Genomic DNA, 23,431 nt, shown 5'->3' with positions numbered 1-23,431 from the left:
AGTTAATCTGATGGCTACAAACATGAGCATAGAACTTCCATCATACTCAAAAGTGAAAAGTTCTGAAGTTTACTGGCTATGCCTTTATGCTCTAATAGTTGCTAAGTTAAAGATGCAGCATTTTACTAACAGGTGGTGAATTAATAGCTTTGACATGAATGTTTTGGTTCAGTCCCCAGGTGCAGCAGAAAAGCAAAGATCTCCTTATATTCCACACACACAGAGTCAGGCCAGCCTCCGTTCAGGTGGCAGCTACTTGACTGATCCCAAGCCACAGTTTAATTTCTTACTCACAAAGGAAAGGGTGTGAAAAGACATGATCACTCAGACCTGGAGAGCAGATGAAGTGTTACCTCTGACCAGCTGAGACAGCTTTAGGGCAGAAACAGGCTGGTAATATCAGTATAGCCACACACTTGGTATATTTAACAAAGAAGATGCAGCAATATATAACATGTGAATATATATATAACAGTTCTGGGCCCCTCAGTTCAGGAAAGATATTGTGGGGCTGGAGCAGGTCCAGAGAAGAGCAACAAGGCTGGTGAAGGGACTGGAGCACAAGTCCTGTGGGAAGAGGCTGAGGGAGCTGGGGGTGTTTAGCCTGGAGAAGAGGAGGCTCAGAGGTGACCTCAGCACTGTCTAGAACTACCTGAAGGGAAGTTCTAGCCAGGTGGGGGTTGGTCTCTTCTCCCAGGCACTCAGCAATAGGACAAGGGGGCACGGGCTCAAGCTCTGCCAGGGGAAATTGAAGTTGGAGATCAGAAAAAAATTCTTTCCAGAGAGAGTAATCAGGCATTGGAATGGGCTGCCCAGAGAGGTGGTGGATTCCCCATCCCTGGAGGTTTTTAAAGTGAGATTGGCCGTGGCACTGAGTGCCATGATCTGGTAAGTGGACTGGAGTTGGACCAAGGGTTGGACTTGATGATCTCGGAGGTCTTTTCCAACCCAATCCATTCTATGAATAAACTCAACCCATCCAGTATTACAGACAAGGTTATATGCAAGAATTTGGGCATTTACATAAGAGGACACCATATGAATTAATTTTTCTGCCTTGAAATCAGATAATAAATTTAATGTACAGCACCAATTATTAAATTTTAAGTGAAACAGTATTTACTGGTACTTCCATATCACATTTATCACCTACTTTTAATACAAACCAATCTACTGTGGGTATGACAAGTTACTGCCACATATCCCGACTTTACCCAGTCTCAGCAAACCCCATAATTTCAGACCAACAGTGCATAAATGTGCTGGATATCAAATACAAGAAAGATCAATCACATTAACAGAGCACCATTTCACTACCCTTTTCATTAGGAACATACCTAATCTTTAGCCTGAAAGTCTGTCAAACTCCTTGCCATTAGATATAGTTGGCTTTTGCCTGCTGTATTAGACAGCTATGAATACAGGAGAGACTTTTCCAGACTGGAAATCCACACCAGACACACCTGCCATTTTCAAGACCACCTTTAGCATGATCTTTACCAGCAAGATTTTGATGCAATTTTGCTGACAGAATACACAAAGCCTGTGTACTTGCTGCCATTTCAGTGAAGAACAAATCAAACCCCACATTGCTAAGAAAGGCCAGCAAAAAAAAAAAAAATCACTGAGCTCATGCAGAGTATTACACTTCAGAAGACAACACTCACCTCCAGGAGAGGTTCCTTCATTCACACACCAGGGAACCCGGCAAACCAGGGAGTGTTTTGTGTAGTCATGTGTAAAATTAGATCTCTGTTGTGCAAGCTAACATTCTACTAATATTTTCATTCACAAGAGACCAAGTGTTTAATTAACATTTATACCAATTCTCAAGCTATTTATCGACACAAAGGAGGTGGCAACTTGGTATCATGGTTCCTTAAACACAGCCCTAAATACAGATATAGTTCTTGCTCCCTTCTACCATATATTTACTATTTAAATTTGCAATTGCTTTTCTGCTGCAAGTAGAAACCTCTCTGTAAAACAAACAAACAAACAGTCTGTTTGTTAGAACAAGGAGAACAAGTATTGGTTTCCTGTGATGATTTGTTCCAGTTTGCAGCTTTGCCTTTGGAAGCAGCAGAGGCCAAGGAGATGCAGTGCCATGGCACACTGCAGGATCTGTATCATTACCTTAGTTTGCAACTGCAAGCACAGTAATGTGGTTGGAATGGCACCTTCCAGACCTCATAAGTTCCAGTTCAAATGGAATTTTGGGTTGCTGTGCTCAGTTTCAAGGAGATGGAGTTAATTTTCTTCACAGTAATCAGTATGGAGCTGGGGGCGGTCCTGTGGTGTAAAGGAGAGCACTCTGGACTCTGAATCCCAAGGGCCTGAGTTCCAGTCTCAGTGGGACCATCCCCTGGCAGTTCAATGCCTCCCTGCCATCCCATCCCATCACATCTCGGATGCTCAGCAGGGTCAGCCCCGGTTAGTACCGGGGGCTGTGACGGTCCCGAGGACTTCCCTGTCACTGTCCAAGCTCGCTCGGCCATGGCAAATGGACCTCAGGACTGAAACGGTGGGGCCAGTTCTGTGCACGCTGTGCCTCACCTAAAACATCCACTGCGCAGGCTGGAAGGGCACGTGGGGAGAGCCCTGCCCAAATCTGCGTTCGTGAAGTTTGGCCATACAACACAATCAGTACAGGGCTGTGCTTCAGGTTTGCGCTCACAACAGTGTTGATAATGTTAGAATGGTTTGGGTTGGAAGGAACATTCAGGATCACCTTGTTCCAACTCACATGCCATAAGCAGGGACACCTTCCACTAAACCAGATTGCTCAGAGCCCCATCCAACCCGGCCTTGAACACTTCCAGGGATGGGGCAGCCACAGCTTCTCTGGGCAGGATGTACCAGTGAACACCACGCTGTTTCCATTACTGCTCAGCAGCAGCACCTACACAGGGCCAAGGCCCTTCCTGCTCCTCACCCACCCCACCAGTGAGGGGGCTGGAAGTGCACAAGGAGTTGGGAGGGGACACATTCAGGACAGCTGACCCCAAGTGACCCAGGGAATATCCCAGACCATACAGTGTCATGCTCAGCAATAAAAGCTGATGGAAGAACAAGGAAGACAGGAACACTGGGAATGATGGCCTTGGTCTTCCCCAGTCACCCTTACACGTACGTGATGGAGCCCGGCGATCCTGGAGATGGCTGAACACCTGCCTGCCAGTGGGAGGGGGGGAATGAATTCCTTATGTTGCTTTCCCTATTATACTGTTTTTATCTTAGCAGATAAAAACAGTTTTCCCCCTTTTACCCTTCCCATTCTCTCCCCCATCCCACCATGGGAGTCAGCCAAGCACGGCTGAGTTGCTGACTGGGGCTAAACCTCAGCTGTTGCTTTTTAATAAAACCTACAGGAAACCATTTAGTTTTGAGGCATATAAAGTAGCAAATTTTTGAGTTAACATTGTCACCATCTTGACAGACACTCGACTTCACTCCTTCCTAAGAAGTTTGTCATAATTCCAACCCAAGTCACAACACTGTACTTAAAGCATTCATAAACACAAGATAATTATTCTTCATAAAATAAAATCTTCACCAGATAACCACAGGTCTTATTACTTTGCTTGAATAGCTCCAACTTTCAAATGAGCCACCAGCTGGAAGAGTTGAGCTATTTTATCACCCAGCCTTTGTAAGAAGACTATTTCCAGGGCTACCCTTTTATCCCACTATTCAACAGAGATGGGTGAAATCAACACCACACATTCTTATTTCCCTATTCAAGCATGTTTCAAACTACCCACTAAATAAATCCCAGAGAACATTTCAAACTGGTTTCTGCATTTTAAGATCATACCTGTGTACACATGGTTAAAACATCCAAACATCCAGCTTGCCACTAATTCAAGTTAATTTGGTATCTAAATGAGTCAGACTGCCATTGAAAACTATTCCTACCTGAGCCTTGCTGTCCTTACTATTTGTCTGGAAATTCTCAGGAAGGAGAAATAATACAGCAAAGTTTAAGTGCTATCTGAACATTAACCAAAATCTGAAATCCCTCTACGAAATAAGTGGTAACTTGCCAGCTGTCAACACAGGCTCAGCATCCCTTACTCTGAAGGAAAGTTATAGCTTGTTCCCTCAATAATGAACAAGTTCTGTGTTCTAATTGTTAACAGGGAAGAAAGTATGACTGTTATACAACTACTGAACAACACTCAAAACTCCCAGCTCTCCTTGGGGCTCCTAATATAAAGGAAATAACTTCTGCTGGCAACTCCCAAGGGTAACTCTTCAGACAAGACAATATAGGCCATGTTTAAAAGAAAAAAAAAATCACAAACAAAACTCAAATTTTCAAACTGCTAAGCATCAGAAGGGTCTCAAAGATGACTAGAAAACCCCTAGACTATTGATTCCCCTCCCTGATTGCAAAATGAACATGGAGAGGAGTTACAAGTAGTTGCTATTTGACAGTTGAGATTTACAATTTGCTTCCATTTCTAATAAATTCAGGAAAAAACCCAATGCTTTGAGGTATTTCCTTATTTTTTGTTATGCATCACTGTCACTGCAAATCCACAGTCAAGCAATACTGGTATGAAAAGTGAAATAACTCTGTGTAACTGAACTCAAAATCCCTTCTGCATTCCAAGGAAAACTACACACAGTTGGTAAATAACAGGTGTTTAGAGATAAAAGAACCACTTCAGTTTCCAATCAATGTTTAGCAACTTTATGACTTGTACCCTTAAAAATACCACTTTGGGGACTACTTGAAGTAAAAGTAAATCATGTAGACATAAAAATCATGTACAAAAATCTGGCCACTGCAGCTGGTTTTGCAAGAGCATAAAATACACCAGGTAACAAGAACGGGCACCACAGACCAAGGACGAGGTGGTTATATCAGAGGAAAAGGAAACCCCTGTCACACCAGTTACCAGACAGAGTCAGGAATCACCCAAGTTTGGGATTCACACCTCCACACTTTCTTAGAGATGAGAAAATGCAACAAAATACATCATCTACACCAGATACAAGAAAAAACCCAGCACTTTGGAGATTACATTTTCAGAAGCTGCATCTCCTCCCATCTGAGAGGGGAGAAGAACCCACCTCTGCCAAATAGGAAGGGAAAAAAACAAACAGAAAATACAAGCAGAGAAAAGTTTAAAAATTTGGCAAACAACAAATCAACTCACAATGCAAATAATTAGAAACTTTTTCAGAAAAGGGTTATGCAGTAGACATTATCCTATTGACAACCTCTCCTCATATCATGCAAGTAAAGTCACCAGGATTATTTTTTAAATCAAACCCATATATACTTAGAACACAGGTCTCTATCTCAACTTTTCAGTTTAATTTATTCTGCATTTCACAACAAAAATTTACTCCTGCACACCCATTGACACTGGGTGTCCCACAGTAAAAGCACAGGTTTTCTTACAGACCTTACTTTAAAGGGATTATTTTTATTAAAAATTCAAACTTTTAAGTGTGTTGGTGATTTTTATGAATAAGTTTTGCAACAGTTTAGCAAAACTACGTTTTTTTCTAATGAGTCCTTTATGTAGCAAGAGATACAGGAGGAGTTGTGGGGAATCGAATACAAATATATATTTTCCAGAAAGTTAAATCTGTTGTAAGAAGTTTGTGGATTTCAGCTGTCTTTTCTTTTCATATGGACTAGGCACCAGACAACATGAGAAGACAACACATTAGAATCACAGAATCAATTGGGTTGGAAAAGACCTCTGAGATCATCAAGTCCAACCCTTGGTCCAACTCCAGTCCATTTACCAGATCATGGCACTCAGTGCCACATCCAATCTCAGTTTAAAAACCTCCAGGGATGGGGAATCCACCACCTCTCTGGGCAGCCCATTCCAATGCCTGATTGCTCTCTCTGGAAAGAATTTGTTTCTGATCTCCAACTTCAATTTCCCCTGGCAGAGCTTGAGCCCATGCCCCCTTGTCCTATTGCTGAGTGCCTGGGAGAAGAGACCAACCCCCACCTGGCTAGAACTTCCCTTCAGGTAGTTCTGGACAGTGATGAGGTTTTATTTCATTATGTTTTGAACTCACTGACAGGACATCTGCACTTGGCAGAACGCAACTTCCTTTGCATGAGGAAACACCTACACACCGATTGAATCGCACACACCCCTTTCCCCGACGCAGACAGGGTGGGTTTGCTGGGGAAGGAGGAGAGAAAGCAGGAGCTGCTGGAGCAGAGCAGCCCCGGGATGGGATTCTCCAGCAGCAGGAAGTTTCCAAGGGCCTTGCCGGGCATGCGCCGTGAGCTCCACGGGCGCCCGATGTGGCAAGAGTGCAGAGGCAACAACCAGGCGAATAACAGAGACAAGAGATCAAGAGCAACAAGCTCCCTCCCCTCTGTATTCCTACGGCCGCCTCCACACAGCCCTCCTTCCCTCCCCAGGCTGCTCCCGCGGCCCGGGCCCTCCCGCATCCATCGCGGGGGGCTGGAATTAGAGAGAGTCAGGCAACCAAACCTCTGCTGGAGAGAGAGAGGAGAGGGGAGGGAAGGAGAGGAGGAGCAGCTCGAAAGCAAACAGCGGAGTGCATAACCCATCCCTCCACCTCGCACGTCTCAGGTGGCGGCGGGGGAGCAGCCACAGCTTATCCCCCCCGCACTCCAGAGGGATGAGGGAGGAGGGGAGAGCCGAGGGATGGAGGTGGCACACAATGGCTGGCTGTGTCTGGGGGGAGGAGGCGGCCACAGCAGGGCTCGGGGCCTCCCCGTGCCCCCCATTCCTCATCCCGCATACACAGAGAGGAAAGGGGGGACACTGGGCATCAAGACATTCCCTCCTCTGTGTGTGTGTTCCCTCCTTGTTTCCGGGGAGAAGCAGAACCGGACAGATATATCAGATCTATGGGGTGGGGGGTCTGCGAGGCGACCCTCGAGCTGCGGGGAGGGGAAGGAATGGCAGACACAGAGGCTGCCAGCGCCAAGATGAACGAAAATAGTTATTTCAGCTTATCCCCCCTTTCTGCAAGGAGTCCCACCCGCAAAGATCTCGGGAACGAGCCCAGGGAACCCAAACCGGGGGGGGCAGGGAGGGAGGGCCGGAGGGGGTCACAGGCGGGAGCGGGGAGGAGTCCCCCATCTCCTTCCCGTGCCCCACCGTGGGGGGAGAGGCCTCCCCCCTCCCCAAATCCCTGCTCCCCCCTAAAAAAAGCAGGGAGAGAGGGCTCCCCTCCCCCCGGGAATCCCAGGCCCCTCCTCTCCCTGAGCGCGCTCCACCCCCGGGGCCGGGAGGAGGCGGGGGGGGAACAGCCCCGGCCCCCCCCGCCCCCGGGCCCCCTCAGCCAGCCCGGCCGCCCCGTGGCGGGCGGGGGGGACGTGTCGCGGTCGCTCACCCTGGTCTCCGGGCTCCTGCGGCGGCTGCAGGACACGCTCCAGCTCGGGGAAGGGCAGCTCGGGCAGGTCCAGCAGGGCCCCGTAGCGCTCGAGGAAGGAGCAGACGACGGCGAAGTTGGGCCAGGAGCCCGGGCAGCGGGGGCCCGGCGGGGCAGGGGGCGGCGGGGATGGGGCCGCAGGAGCCGCCGCCGCCATCTTGGACCGGGGATGGAGAAGGAGCTGGGGAGGGGGAGGGGGGGGGGGGGCGCTGCCGGGCCGGGCGCCGCTGCCCCACAATGCACCGCGCCGGGGCAGGCGGGGCGGGAGGGCGGGCAGGGGGCGGTGGCGCGAGCCGGACCCGCCCCGCCGCGCGCCGCGCGGGGGAACCACAACGGGGCGGGGCCGAGGCGGGGCGGGGACGTGTGGATGGCCAATCGGAGCCGGGCCGGCAGGGAGCGCGGGCCAATAAGAGCGCGGCGGCGGGGAGGCCCCGCCCCCTCTCTGTGGGGGCGGCGCCAGTCGGGGTCGCGCGCGAGGGGCGGTGAGTGCGGGCGTGCGGGGGAAGGCGGGGGGGGGGCCCGCGCCGGGGCTGTCGCGTCCCGGTCCTGGTCCCAGCCCTTGTCACGCTGCCGGTCCCCATTCGGGTCCTGGTTCTGGTCACCGTCCTGATCGTGGTCACGATCCTGGTCCTGGTCTTTGTCACGCTACCGGTCCCGATTCGGGTCCTTATCCCGGTTCCGGTCCCTATTCCGGTCCCCGTCCCGGTCCTGGTCCCGGTCCCGGTCCTGGTCCTGGTCCCGGTCCTGGCCGCGGTCCTTCTTACGCTGCCTTCCCGATTCGGGTCCCGGTCCCCGTTCTGGTCCTGGTCCCCGTCCCGGTCCTGATCACGGTCCTGGTCCTTGTCACTCTGCCGGTCTCGATTCGGGTCCCCGTCCTGGTTCGGGTCCCGATTCCGGTCCCTGGACTGGTACTGGTCCTGGTCCTGGTCCTTGTCACGCTGCCGGTCCCGATTCGAGTCCCTGTTCTGGTTCCCGCCCCGATTCGGGTTCCGGTCCCGGTCCTTGTTCCCCGTCATGCAAGGCCATGTTTCGGGGTCTCCCTTCCCTTTCCTCCCACTCCAGCCCGTGGTGCTTCCCTGGGTTCTCTGTCCTTGCCTCCTTCTCCCCACCGCCTTCCCAAACTGCTGTCTTCCCCCCCTCTTCTCTTCCCAGCACTCCCTTCCACCACGGGCTCTCCCATTAACTCGCCTTGACCAGGCTCCCCAGAGAAATGGGATTGCCGAATTCCCACAATATGTGTTCTTCCTTCACAAACTTCACTCCTTCCTCCTCCCTACGCAGCTCTCTTAAATTTCTCCCGGCCTTTCCACGTGCCTTGTCTCTGTCAGTTTCTAATCCTGACCTGCCTCTCCCGGGATGGATGGAAGGTCTCCCCCTCCCCCTCCTGACCCTGTTCCCGGCAACGCTGCAGAACCACCTTGTCGTCTTCTGACTCCTCACAGGAGTTTGTTCTCCCCAAAACTTCACGTACACCAATTTACTCTGTCACTTTTATCCTCTTTGGTCTCGGGTTGCCCTTTGGATTTTATGAAACGTTTTCCTTCTGCAGTGTCTCAATAAAGTATTACTTGGTGCACTGCTCCCATTCACCGCTTTTATCCTGCTTGTTGCTGCTGGGGAATGCTCAGAAGCAGAAGGCAGGTGTGCTGGCAGCCTTCAAATACACCGGTTTGCCTGACTGCACTTCAGTCTCAAGTTCCTTCCATTTTGTTTTCAACTGCTTTTGTCTTCTGCCATCCTTTGCCACTGCTTTCTCTCTTTCAGTATAGTCTCCTGGCATAAACTTGGATTTTGCCTCCTTTAAAGTTCTGCTTCCTGATGTTTCTGATGTTTTTAAATTCTTGTGACTTTGCTTATAGAGCCTTGAACCGTTTCTCCTCCTTGTCTCTGTGTGCTTGGACTATTTCAGCTTACAGAAATTGCTATTTTAGGGTGTACATGCAAGTCATTTGGTTCAAAGTCTCCTTTTTCTTAAGTGTTCCTGTACATTTCTCACAGTCAATAATTTTAAAAAAATAATTTGTCCAAGAGCTATTTTCCTACTCTTTGGTGATTGGACCATCAAAGGATGTCCAAAGTTCCTGTCAATAAGTTCATTCTTACTCTAATCTGAGATCCTCTTATTTATTCAAATTACCTGACCTTGCTGCTATTCTCTGGCAGTATTATGGGAAATAGTTTTAATTACCAATTTTTATTTATGCTGTGTGAGTTTTGTTTCTTCATTTCTGCTGTTTACTTATTTTCATGCTGTTTGGAAAATGATGGCATGGAATCCTTGCTCTCCCATTTGCAGTTTATGCCTGTTTGGTTGCACAGCTCCAGCCTTGTGATACTGTTTGTATTGGGAAAGCTGATATTCCTGATAATTTTATCATTCATTTGTTTCTGCCTAAACCTCCAGGTCTAATTCTACCATTTCCTCTCGAAAGTGGCACAGGGGAAAATTATTTTCATTCTTCAGAGCCTGGTAGTTTATTCAGCCTTTACTCTTCGATTTCATTTTGCTGGGACTGCTGCTGGTTATTTCTTCTGCTATGATCTCCCTTCAGGCAGCCTTTTGGAGAAAGAATCTTACAAACCTTTGTTTGAATCCATTCCATCGTGAGTGTGTGATAAGGGAATGTAGAATATATGGAATCCAAGCAAGGATGTACGGAATCCAAGCAAGTTTCAGTCCCCCACAGCTGCCTGCCTGGCTTCCTGTTCGGCAGGACACATGTGCCACTCACTCCATACAGGAGCAAAAAGGAAAAGAATTAATTGCCCCACTATCCTGTGTGAGAAGCACCTCTGGCAAACTGAGTCCTGTGCTGAATCCCAAATACTGCGTTTTTTCCTTTAAGCGGGATACTGAGATCCACTCCTGGCAATCCAAAGAGAGTGTGTCCTGTCTGGCTGTGCTGTGTCTGTTGTAGCATGTGCAAGATGGGAAGGGAAGTTTCGGGAGGGCTGGAAGCCTGAACCTCCAAAGATTTCTCTTCTGCAAGGGCAGTGCCTTCAATCTGTGCCACCAGGGTTCCTATGATGAATTTAAACAACTAAATTCCTGGTGAATTTAACCGAAAAGTAAAGGATGATCATCTGTGTATCTGGAAGGATGTGAGATTTTCTGGAGTAGCCCATGGTGGAACCTCTTTACTGCTCTTCATAATGTGGATTTCAGACCAGGTGTCCTAGTTTGAGGGAAAACCAAAATGTTTACCAAAAACCAGAGGAGAGGATTCCTCCTCAATAATCACATCACTCCTTATTAAATTTAAGAAAAAAAAAAGAACTTTAATTAGAAAATGGATATAAGAAGGATGACTGTTCTTAACTACTATATATATACATTTATATGCAGATACAGATATAACTGTAAACAGACCAGAGCAAACTACTCCCCCAGCACAAAAAAAAAAGACAACACCCCCCTTCCCCCCCAAAAAAAAACAAATCAAAAAACCAGTAAGTTCCGCCTGTAGCAGTTGTATTTATGGACAGTGTCAGTGTCACACCTTGGCTGGCTGCGAGGTGAATCCTCAGTCTTTTCCCAGCGAGGCAGAGACAAGGAGTGAACATTCACATGGTACAGGATGGAGCCTTTTTCGTGGAGGAAAAGCAGACTCTCTCTCTCTCTCTCTCCTTGTCCTTTGTTCAAAAAAAAAGGAAAATCTGGGAGTGGAGGAATGGTGATAATTCCCAGGAATCTTCTTGCAGTCTAAGTCAGAACCCAGGAATAAAAAAAGGTCTGCAGTGTGTCCCGAAGAAGCCGTGACTCTCTCTCTCTCTCTCTGAAGCTCAGGGTGCCCAGAGGTGGAGGGGGAAAAGCAAAGAGCAGAGCCAGAAAAAGAGCTCTCACCAGCAAGCAGTGGCTCTTTTTTCTGCAGCTGCCCCCAAAAAACCCCCTAAAAGTCCAGCCAGCACACAGGGAAAAAAACCTCTCCCCACCCCCAGGTGCTGGGGTTCTGTTTATCACCTGCATCCCACCATTCAGCTGGAACCTGAAAGTCATCAGCCATCTTTTGTCCTCAGTCCTGGCACTCCAAGCCCAAACCTTTGTGTTGGTAGGGTAAGAAAAATTCTCTGTGGGTGCTCCTCCCAACACCACCTTCCTGTGTTTGAACCTTTAACAGACAGAAAGGTGACTCTACCCTTGAGACATGTCAGTAGCCTGCCATGCTCGTCCAACACACTTCCAGGGTACCATCACCCTGTGATTCCTCTCTTTTTGTCTACTGCCAGAATCACACCAGCAATGTGAGGGAAATGTGAGGGTGGAAGGTTCTGTGGGGAGATGACACGGTGCCTTGTGAGGCAGTCCCTGCCCTGGTGGTGCCCAGCAGTGGCTGTGACTGCAGATCCAAACATCACACCGAAAAGCAGGGTCCGTCTCCAGCAGCACTGATAAGGCTCTGTCTCCTGCTAGGCAACAGACATCAAAGAAAGATGTGTACCAGTTGCTGGCTGCCAAAGGAAAAAAAGGAGGAAATAAGCAGAGATTTAGAAAACATGACTGAAGGGAAGTGAGGTTTGTTTGATCTAAATGAAAGGAGGAAAAAATATTGAGTGAAATCCTCAAGAAAACAAAACAAAAAAAAAAAAGGTAAAAAAAGCAAAAATTAAGCTGTTCTATTTGTCCCCAACAGAAAGGATTAGAAATAATGGATTTAAGTTGAAACAATGGAGACAGGTCAAACAATTAGACAAGTTGTTATTTGGGTGTATGACTATCCTGGGACACGTGGCCTCTGTCATGAGTGCCTGAGGAAAGAAGGTGGCTTGACCCCTTTGCACCCCTGAAAGTCTTGTTTGCTACAGCAATATGGCAGTGCCACTGTCTGGTTCATGGCTTTTCTGCTGGGTTTGTTTGTTTCTCATTTCTTTTTAACCTCACAACTTCAGTGAGGTGGCCAAAGTAATAATATAGATCTCTGATATTTTAGGAAATTATTGTCATCTGGTGCTCGAGCAGGTCCAGAGAAGAGCAACAAGGCTGGTGAAGGAACTGGAGCACAAGTTCTGTGGGGAGAGGCTGAGGGAGCTGGGGTTGTTTAGCCTGGAGAAGAGGAGGCTCAGAGGTGACCTCATCACTGTCTAGAACTACCTGAAGGGAAGTTATGGCCAGGTGGGGGTTGGTCTCTTCTCCCAGGCACTCAGCAATAGGACAAGGGGGCACAGGCTCAAGCTCTGCCAGGGGAAATTTAAGTTGGAGATCAGAAAAAAATTCTTTCCAGAGAGAGTAATCAGGCATTGGTATGGCCTGCCCAGAGAGGTGGTGGATTCCTCATCCCTGGAGGTTTTTAAGGTAAGATTGGCCATGGCACTGAGTGCCATGATCTGGTAAAGGGACTAGAGTTGGAGCAAGGGTTGGACTTGATGATCTCGGAGGTCTTTTCCAACCCAATCAATTCTATGATTCTGTGATTCATTTTACATTTTAAGGAGAAGATTAAAACCCAGATCTGGAGGATATTCTGGGACCTGATCCCTGTTGATAGTTTTTAAAGTTGAACACCCAATACTTGTACAGATTTAAAATGTAAAATGATTTGCCCAAAGTCCTGCCCAAAATCTTCAAGAGCAATGATAATTCACCAAATCTGCTGATCCTCAGTTCAAGTTTGTTGTCACAAAATCACATGGGTACAGTCTGTAATAGCATTTCCTTCCTAGCTCCTTGAGGCAAGGACAGAATTTTACATTTTTATTAATGTGCTGCATATGTTGGCCTGATGTTATGTATTAAATATCCTTTTTCCAGACTTCGGTTCAACTTTGTGATGTCTTCCCCTGAAATTGCTTCCCTTTCTTGGGGTCAGATGAAGGTGAAAGGCTGCCCCACAACATATAAGGACTGTAAAGTGTGGCCAGGAGGAAGCCGAACCTGGGATTGGCGAGAAACTGGGACTAATGTGAGTTTGCTGTTTACTGCCCTGCATTTAAAACAGGACTCTGAGAGCTGTGCAGAGTACAGTGTTGAAGTTCCAGCTAGAAATTTAGCAAGCTGCCTTTTTCTTTCACCTAGCCATTAGACTTCCCTGGGAGGAATTGAGTGTACGTTTTGGAGGTGACTTGTGTGGAGATGTCAGAGGGCTGCAGATGCACAATGTCCTACATGCAACAGCACGGGCGGTCCCATGGTGTAAAGGAGAGCACTCTAGACTCCGAATCCCAAGGACCTGAGTTCCAGTCTCAGTGGGACCGTTCCCTGGCAGTTCAATGCCTCCCTGCCATTCCATCCCGTCACATCTCGGATGCTCAGCAGGGTCAGCCCCGGTTAGTACTGGGTGCTGTGACAGTCCCGAGGACTTCCCTGTCACTGTCCAAGCTCGCTCGGCCGTGGCAGATGGACCTCAGGACTGAAACGGTGGGGCCAGTTCTGTGCACGCTGTGCCTCACCTAAAAAATCCACTGTGCAGGCTGGAAGGGCACGTGGGGAGAGCCCTGCCCAAATCTGCATTCGCCAAGTCTGGCCATATGTACATGCAATAGCGTGTAGCAACTGTTGCCTTGAGTCCCCCCAGCGACCCTGGCCCGACAACAATCACAAACCTTACAGCTCTCAAACAACATTCTGCGTCTTGCTCAGAGTGCAGTTGTCATAAGATGCTGGTAGCAACCTCTCGTCAGACTGTATAAACAAAAGTTGTCTAGAGTGAGATAGGAGAAGAAATTATAAGAAGTAAATCAACAGTCACTGACCTTACATGTTTGAAAGACAACAATGCATGTGGTTTAGTTTATATTCTTTTCCTTGGGGTCTCTTGTACTTTTTGCAGAGGAAAAATATGCAGATACAGTGTCATATGTATTAGTTTCTCTGAGAAAAGCTCAATCTGGTTAACCACACAGTGACTCCTCTTGGAAGCCATATACTAAGTGCTTGCTCTTGTAATTTTTAAGGTTTGTATGTGAATGCAATCAGAATTGTATAAAAGTGCCTGGAACAGTATTGATGTTCCAGATTTAGAACATTTAGCCTCTGTTGCATTAGGAAGTCGGTGTTGGTAGTTCTCCCCATATTAAGGCTTGCACTGGGATCTACACTTTCAAGTGATCCTTCCCCTGTACTCTGCATTGGTGAGGCCACACCTTGAGTGTTGTGTTCAGTTCTGGGCCCCTCAGTTCAGGAAGGATATTGAGGTGCTGGAACGGGTCCAGAGAAGAGCAACAAGGCTGGTGAAGGGACTGGAGCACAAGTCCTGTGGGGAGAGGCTGAGGGATCTGGGGTTGTTTAGCCTGGAGAAGAGGAGGCTCAGAGGTGACCTCCTCACTGTCTAGAACTACCTGAAGGGAAGTTCTAGCCAGGTGGGGGTTGGTCTCTTCTCTCAGGCACTCAGCAATAGGACAAGGGGGCACAGGCTCAAGCTCTGCCAGGGGAAATTTAAGTTGGAGATCAGAGAAAAATTCTTTCCAGAGAGAGTAATCAGGCATTGGAATGGGCTGCCCAGAGAGGTGGTGGATTCCTCATCCCTGGAGGTTTTTAAGGTGAGATTGGCCATGGCCCTGAGTGCCATGATCTGGTAAAGGGACTGCAGTTGGACCAAGGGTTGGACTTGATGATCTCGGAGGTCTTTTCCAACCCAATTGATTCTATGATTCAAAGCTGAAGTTAATGCACAAAAGAGCTGTGTACTGACCAGGACTTAGATCCAGCACCTGCAGCTGTATCCACACAGAGGATACAACTCTGTTGAATTCATTTTGACACAAGAGGAAGTGCAGTACGCTTGGTTTTGGAACTTCAACTGTAACCTTTGGGGGAACAGAACCCGTCAGTTTATGCCAAGTACTTAATGCCAAGAGAAAGGTGGTGCTGTCATGCAATGATATCTGCACCTTGCAGAGAGGAAGGGTGCTGTGTATGCAACCTTTTAAAATGTATTTCCCTTATGGTCTGATTATATGGGCTGGGTTGTGTGCTGAGAGTCACTGTTTGACTGTGTTGTTTTCCTGGTTTATATGCATGTGCCTGCAGAAGCAGAACAGATAATGGTAGCTGAAAAGTCCCCAGCTCGTTCCCAGCTCAACCACATTTTGGTATTCATTCCAACCACTGAAAAACTTTAGTTTCAGCTTATAAGCACTTACTGACATTTAGAAAGTCTTGTGGAAGTTTCTAACAAAGAATGTCTTCATGTCACAGGTAAAATCTTTAAATCCATAAGTCTTCAGAGGAGTTTTCCAAATGAAACAATAATAAACAATAAACAAGTGTGTGTTAAATTAAAATAATTAAAATTGGAGAAGAAAAAATATAGTGGTTCTTTGGAAAGGTAGGTTTTCTGGCATCCTTTTTATATAATCAGGAAGTAAAAAATACCTGTTTAGGGTTTGTCACTTGCAAAGCTCCTGCTTTAGGTCAGTCCTATCCTTGCAGCTCTGAGGAGACTGGTGATTTGCTTTCAAAATTAGTAGCAAACAACAGATATTAAGAGTAGAACTAAGCTTTTCTAGACTGCATCTCCAACTTGAGAAGAACCAGTTAATCTGGTCAGCGTTGGAAACAGAAGGGTTCAACAGGTGGATTTGCTGCCCATGTTTCCCATGGACTACAGTGTGTCCTACTTTTGTTGAGGATGTTTTTCCTGACGTAGCTGGAACTGAAGTCTGGGAAATAAGCAGTGCCAGTCATGTCCCACACTCTAGTTGGAAATAGATTGTTTCCTTTCCTTCTGTGCTATCACACTTCTGTCTAGGACAGCATTCTTTCATCAGGAAAATCATATAATTGGCCCTGCAAGGTTCTGTAACTAAGCTCTGGTAGTTATTACAGCCTTAACCCTTGGGGATGAATGGCTGCCTCCCTCCCTGGCTGGCTGCATTTTAGTGCCATCTGCTAATGGCAGAAGAAAAGAAACGGGTATCCTGAAATGAAGGCCAGAGAACAGAATAGGGAAGAAATTCTGCTGTCAAATTAGCAATGATACACTTATTCTATCACATTGCATGTTTCCTTTAGTGATGCTGGTATCTTACAAAACCTGTGAAAGCCCCACATCAAAGTGTCTGGTGTAACCAAAGAAAATCCTTTTGTTCCATGGCTTTAATGTCTCAGGAGTGCTAAGCATGTGACAGCAAACCCTCCCTAACATTCCAGTTATTGTACTTGCAGTAAAACACACCAGTTCTCTGTTCTTTTTGTCTTAAATTTTGAATCTACTTTAAAATCCCCAAAGGAAGAGCATTGTCTATTCTGTCATAAACATGTACTTCATAAAATCATGGAATCGACTGGGTTGGAAAAGACCTCTGAGAATATCTAGTCCAACCCTTGGTCCAACTCCAGTCCATTTACCAGATCATGGCACTCAGTGCCATGGCCAATCTCACCTTAAAAACCTCCAGGGATGGTGAATCCACCCCCTCTCTGGGCAGCCCATTCCAATGTCTGATTACTCTCTCTGGAAAGAATTTTTTTCTGAGCTCCAACTTAAGTTTCCCCTGGCAGAGCTTGAGCCCGTGCCCCCTTGTCCTGTTGCTGAGTGCCTGGGAGAAGAGACCAACCCCCACCTGGCTATAACTTCCCTCCAGTGACTTGGTCTGAGACAGCTCTGAATGTTGAAGTGACCTCTGCATTGTAGGTGAGGATACCAAATGTAAATGGACCAAGGGAACACAGACAGCTTTTGGCCCTGACAGCCCAAAGGGCCAGACGTGTCCTGGGGTGCATCGAGCACAGCACAGTTGAGGGAGGGGCTTGTCCCACTCCGCTCTGCACTGGAGTGGCCCCACCTTGAGGGCTGTGGGCAGCTCAGTGCAAGAAAGAAGAAAGACATCAGACTGTTAGACTGTGCTCCCAGGAGGGTGTGTATGTGTATGTATGTATGGCCAGACCTGGCGAACACAGCTCTGGGCAGGGCTCTCCCCACGTGCCCTTCCAGCCTGCACAGTGGATGTTTTAGGTGAGGCACAGCGTGCACAGAACTGGCCCCACCGTTTCAGTCCTGAGGTCCATTTGCCACGGCCGAGCGAGCTTGGACAGTGACAGGGAAGTCCTCGGGACTGTCACAGCACCCGGTACTAACCGGGGCTGACCCTGCTGAGCATCCAAGATGTGATGGGATGGGATGGCAGGGAGGCATTGAACTGCCAGGGGACGGTCCCACTGAGACTGGAACTCAGGTCCTTGGGATTCAGAGTCCAGAGTGCTCTCCTTTACACCATGCTAAGGGCAGTCCCGTGGTGTAAAGGAGGCCGCTCTGGACTCTGAATCCCTCTTCCAGGAGGGTGAGCAAGGTGGGAAGCGGTCTGGGGGAGGGTAAGACACATGAGAAGCAGCTGAGGCCACCTGGTTTGTTCAACATGAAGAGAAGGCTGAGGGGAGCCCTCACTGCAGTCTGCAGCTTCCAAAAAGGGGACAGTGCGGGGAAGGTACTGATGTGTCTGGTGACCATCAGTAGGACGCATGGAAATGGAGTCAAGCTGCATTGGTTGAAGTTCAGATGGGATGTTAGGATAAGGCTTTTCCCTGAGGGGGTGGTTGGGCACTGGAACAGGCTGCTCAGGGAAGTGGTCACAGAGCAAGCTTATCAGAGTTCAAGAAGCATCTGGATGATGCTCCCAAGTCTTATAGTTTAGTTTAAGGTGGTCCTGTGAGTGATTCTCATGGATTCCTTCCAATTTGAGGTATTCTATGAACTTGGTGAACCATAAAGGTGAATCATCTCTGTTACTGAAATTTCAGATACCATCCAGGTAAAGACTTTCTTGTGGAATAAGTGTAATGCACTCATTGGAAGTGGCAATCAACCATGGAAGGCTTTCCTCACCTGCAACTTCAGGGGCTCATTTGTTTGTTTGAGCTTGAAGTGTCTTATCTGCTCTGTTCTCCACAAATCCACCATGGCATTACCTACTTCAAGTGAGACTCATCTCCAACCTCTAAAAAATTTGAGAATTCCACTAAAAAAGGGGGAGAATTAATATTTATGGTTTAAAAATAAAAATGTACACCAAAGAGGGGCCAAATTCTAGCCACAGGTTGTACAGTATCTTGTGGAGCTACACAGAAACTGAATCCAGGAGAATTAGTGTGACATTAATAATGTTTTATACCAACATTGAAGGTGTATTTATGGATTCATATGCTTAAAGTGGCCTAGCAGGAAATGGCTGTACTTCTTGAAAAACTCAGTTAATGTAACGTGAAAATTCTTTCTTTGAGGGGTTTGGTGTCAAATATTCCTTTCTCAACATAAAATAGTGCAGAAATGGAAGCTGTTGACTGAAGTTAAACTACCCAATACATTTCAGTCCTCTTTGGTGAATGAGATTTGCAAAGTAAACAAGAAAATAATAATTGTAATTATTTGATGAGCCCTTTGTATTTAAAGTGAGTAAACTTTGCCTTGCCACAATCTTTCTTACAAAAAGATTTTATTAATTTGAAATCAAACAGAAATATGTTGCCATTTATTGATTTACCTTTGAATGTTAATATTTATGAAATGTCAGTAGTTAGACATAAATGTCTTAGAAAAGTATAATGCATCTTGTTATTTTTGAGGGTTTAATAAGGAATTACTGCTGTAAATCGATTAATTCTCATCCTTCATCTGCATATAAAATACCTTATTCAGTTTCTAGTGTTACCTACTGTGCATATGCAAAGAGGGTTGTTGTTACACTTTAGTGTGGCTAATTTACCCTGCTGTTCTGTGAACAATTTCAGAACATACAGGCACAGCTTTCCTGGTTGATGCTGTCAGTACCCTGACTATTATTTTCCTTCCCTGACACTCAGCATTCTCCAGGAGTGCAGCCTGCTGACCTTGAAGAAGTCGTCAAGAAGGGGGTTAAAACGGTGGTGATTGGTCGTGGCATGAGTGAGGCTTTGCAGGTGGGTTTTTGTTCTGTGAGAAGCATAAACTAGAACTGTTTGTTTTCCCTCTCCCTCTGATTAGGGAAAAAAGAATTAAATCGATGATGCTTTACTGAGAGGGAAGAAACTCAGGATTAGCATGACTGAGCTTTTGTCGGGGGTCCACTGAAAGAAACATCATTTGAGCTCCTCTGAGTTAGCATCAATGTCAAGCAGTGAAGGGTTTATGATCTGCTACAGGAGCAACTGAAACAAGAATTTTTCAGCATGTCATTAGTCCCCTCTTCCTGTAATAGGTGATGAACTGTCTCTGTGTCCTGCTGTGAATACTTTGATAATTAGGCATTTTTGTTACTAATGTTGCCAGGGTGTCATTTCAGCAGATAAACTGGCTACAGAAAGCTCAGAAGTGCTGAGCTTTAATTCATGAGAGGCAATTCTCTAGTATTCTGGTGGGATGAATAACACCGTATGTAGATTAAATACCTTTAGCTCCAATTTGTTTTATTTCTGCAAGAAAGGACTGCATTTTAAACTGTGCTAAGGAGATATATGAGGTGTGGATATAAAAGTAGCTTTACTGAAGAGAAAAAGTTAAATCAATCTTAGAAATACCTGAGCATATTATCATTTTGGCTGTTAGCAGTTACTTCAGTGATGCTTCACAAACGACCTCAGTACCTGTTTTTCTCCAAGCCTTACAGTGCAAGGGGAAAAGAATCTTAACGCTTGCTTTTCCCATTTCCTTTTCTCTTCTGAGGTTCCACCATCCACCGTGGACTATCTGAAGAAGAATGGGATTGATGTGTTGGTCCTGCAGACGGAGAAGGCTGTGGAGGAGTACAACGCCCTGGCTGCTCAGGGTGTCAGAGTGGGGGGAGTTTTCCATTCAACCTGCTGAAGTGTTGGACTCACTACGCCTTCCCCGGCCGCAGCCAAATCACGGACACGCCTCTGCTGACTCAAATTACAGCCAACAGAGTGGGAACTTTTATGCCAAGGCATCTGTGTGCCAACAATCTAAAATGCAAGGATAGTTTATTAGTTCAGGATTTAAATAAATCGAAGGCTCACAAAAAGGGGCTGGTAATGAAACTATTTAATTACAGAGTAATTTCCTTCTATTATTAAGATTGCTCTAACCTTCCTCTGAAGGGTGGCCATAGTCTGGTTCCTTAACTTTTCACCTGTTCACTAAATTGGAAGATTATATTTTGAATACTTTTATTAGAAAATGCCCCGAAATTACATTATTGGCTATTGGAATGCAGCCCTAAGATAGCTGATGGGCACAGTCAGGTGGTAGATATGAAGCAGTAAAGAAGCACTTTACCACCACTGGATAAATAAGTTAAAAATAAAATAAAATTAAAAAGCAAACCTAGAACATGCAACTTTGCCTCCTGCTGGTGACTTCAGTCAGGATATTTGCTAATTCGTTACATCACATAATGTAACACTTTCAAATTTTTTGTTGAACCTGAGAAGGAGGAAAAAAGTCTACACAGTATACACATTAAATCTACAAAACATAAGAAGAATGTTCTTATTAATTGTCAGTTGTGAGGATTGAGTTGTCCAATACATACCTCTTCTGATGTTCCTACATGCTTAAAATGATCAGAAAGATGTGTTAGAAAGTTGGAGGTTGCAGCAGTCTAAACTGCTGCTAGCAAGGAGCTACTGTCAAGCTGGGGAAGTATGTGAGAATTAGTGCTGGTCATCATTATCTGATGATTTAAACATTGTGCCAACAAGCATATTATTACACTGAAAATTTTAGAAGTTCTCTTGGTTGCTGTTCTTGGTGGGCTTCTATTAATATTGCCAGTTACAAGTTGCCTACTGTAGATCTTTTTTCCCACCAGGCTCACTCCTTCTTGTTCCGTACATATTAATTCTGTGTGTATTAATGAAAGCACAAAAATGAGGCTTTAAAGCCCTGAGGCCCTTGGCGCTACCCAAGCAGTAGCAGAGAGGCTTAGACTGATATGAGAACACAATGGCTCCCCCAAGACACAAAAAATACTATGTTCCTTTTCTGTTTATTTGCTGTAGTAATCATTTAAACCCTTTTATCTGATAAAATACAATGTGGTGTAAATGCAAAGGGAAAGTGAGTACTTGAAAGTTTTATCTTGCAATCTTCTAATTACACCAATGTTTTCTGTAGCTATATTTGAGGCAAAGTCTTATCTAGCCCAGCAGGAGCTGCCTTTCCAGCTGCATCTGTGTTCTCTGATGCAGTAGCTGGTAAAATGCTCATCGTATTTTTCTGAATAACTTGCCTGGTGTGAAGTAGAAAGTGAACCACTAACCCAGAAGACTGGTCATCCCAAGGGAATAGCACCAGAACTAGTTCCTTCCAAGCCACAGAGTGTGAAGACCTTTTGCATTAAACGTTTATCTTGCCGGGAAGGTGGTTTGACTCTCCTGATTGTTCTCATATATTTGTGTTACTTTATGAGCTTTCTGGCCTTGAAGAAGCTTTGTAAGGCTTTGGTTCAGAGGACACTATAGTATTTAAAAAACAGAAATGCACATTACACTATTGGGAGAAGTTGAGCAAACACCTTATCTTTCTCCTGCAGGTTCTTGTTTTTTAATATTTTCATGTTAATGTGGCACCTTTATGGTGATGCCACTTTCACCAAAACTGCTCAGCCCAGGTCCTGCATTTGAGAAAAACTGTGGGCTCATACTGGTGCTGCTACATGATTTGTCCTCCCAAAAGGCATGAGAGGAGCAGAGCCTGTTTTGCATTTCCAGGTGACTTTTAGAGGTGTGCCCTACCCAGCTTTGTGCTGCAGCCTCTTAATTCTTCATTTGGCAGCTTGTAGGATACAGAAGATTCCGCTTCCAAAGCAGGGAGCTGCAGTGTGCAAAGAAATAATTTGTTTTGAAAGGCAAACTGCTACGTTTCACCACCATCAGTACAAAATTTCAGTCAACAAGGAGATTATCTGCTGCAAGTCTTTCTTTTGCTGCTCTCGTCACAGCTCCCTGAGTCAGCGTTGTCAGTTCCCACAAAGGCATCTGCTCCACTTGGGCTGCTCCAGCCACTGAAAGCCCCATTTCCTTCTTGGTGCCTGAAATTACTTTGGTACATGGTGGAAACAGCTGGGACTGATTCATCAAAAATTCCACCAGAGCTCAAACCAGAAACCTTGTTAAATTGCTGCTTTCAGCTAGAGCCATAAATAATTCGTTAAACTACGGGCTCATCGCCAAAATCATGGGAATGCACTTTTATAGGGCAGGATTTCTCACATACGCCACTGCTCTGCCTCCCACCAGGAAAACTATCTCCCAGCAGGCAGTGAACTCCCACCCCACACTGAAATTAAAGCCGAGCTGCGGCTGGGCCGGGAGCCAGAAGATTCCACCCCAGCTGCTCTGCCACGGAGCGGGTCAGTCCCCAGCCCTTATCTCTGTGCAGCAGCATGTGCGAGCTGGCAGCCAGGACAAACAGGCTGGAAAAGGCTCACAGACACACCGAATGCAACATGACCAGCATTTTTAAGGGACATCAGGCAGGATTTGTGCAAAGCCTGGCATCCATGAGCCTTCAAACTTTATTTTGGAGTCCCACTGATAATTGATTGCACTCACAAACTGTGAAGTGCAAAGACAGCCTTTCTGCATTCCTGGTGCCTGCTACTAAGAATAAAATGGAAGATGCAAGTGCAATAAGATGAAAGAAGTGATTGTAACTGAGACAAGCAAAGCAGGATTCCAGATGAGATCCATCTCCATGAGCTGGAACCCAAGATGACCTGCACAGTACAGTGCAGTCCAAATCTTACGAAGAGCAGCTGAGGGAGCTGGGTTATCAAGACTGCTAAAGAGGGTAAGAGGAAGCAACCTCAAGTTGCCCCGGAGGAGTTTTAGACTGGATATAAGAATAATTTCTTCCCCAAAAGAGTTGTCAAGCATTGGAACAGGCTGCCTGGGGAAGTGGTGGAGTGACCATCCCTGGAAATGTTCAAAATATGTGTGGATGTGGCATTTGGGGACATGATTTAATAGTGGGCTTGGCTGTTAAGAGTTGGACTCAATGATCCTAGAGATCTTTTCCAATCCACATAATTCAGTGATGTCATACAGTCCTGATTTAAATGCCTGCATAGTTCTTCTGTCTTTCCAAGAACTTGCTTTGTACTTTTTGCAGTGAGTGTACCTGCCCACTTAGGGGTTTTGTACTTTTTAAAATAAAGTAGGTGAAAGCCA

At 46.3% G+C, this 23,431-nt stretch overlaps 2 protein-coding genes across 3 annotated transcripts in view; one reads left to right on the top strand and one right to left on the bottom strand.

Annotated features, from left to right (window-relative positions):
• Positions 1–7,578, bottom strand: part of RSF1 (remodeling and spacing factor 1) — a 68,891-nt gene extending 61,313 nt beyond the window's left edge. Inside the window, exon 1 of the mRNA XM_071556995.1 lies at positions 7,354–7,578. Coding sequence (XP_071413096.1) covers positions 7,354–7,549 — 196 coding nt within the window. The 5' untranslated portion in view covers positions 7,550–7,578. The remainder of the gene's footprint in view (positions 1–7,353) is intronic.
• A 250-nt stretch (positions 7,579–7,828) lies between these two features.
• On the top strand, positions 7,829–23,431 carry AAMDC (adipogenesis associated Mth938 domain containing). Of its 2 annotated transcripts, none has more exons than XM_071556981.1 (4): positions 7,829–7,874; positions 13,139–13,289; positions 19,124–19,219; positions 19,962–23,431. In XM_071556981.1, exons 2-4 carry the CDS (start codon positions 13,158–13,160, stop codon positions 20,100–20,102), a joined length of 369 nt encoding a protein of 122 aa, XP_071413082.1. In that variant the 5' UTR covers positions 7,829–7,874; positions 13,139–13,157; the 3' UTR covers positions 20,103–23,431. The 2 variants fall into 2 exon arrangements, with proteins under 2 accessions (XP_071413082.1, XP_071413072.1); XM_071556971.1 differs by lacking the exon at positions 7,829–7,874 and adding an exon at positions 12,470–12,682.

This window comes from Pithys albifrons, chromosome 1 (assembly GCF_047495875.1).
Source record: "Pithys albifrons albifrons isolate INPA30051 chromosome 1, PitAlb_v1, whole genome shotgun sequence".
NCBI classification, from domain to species: Eukaryota; Metazoa; Chordata; class Aves; order Passeriformes; family Thamnophilidae; genus Pithys; species Pithys albifrons.
This window is presented reverse-complemented; position numbering and strand designations above follow the sequence as displayed.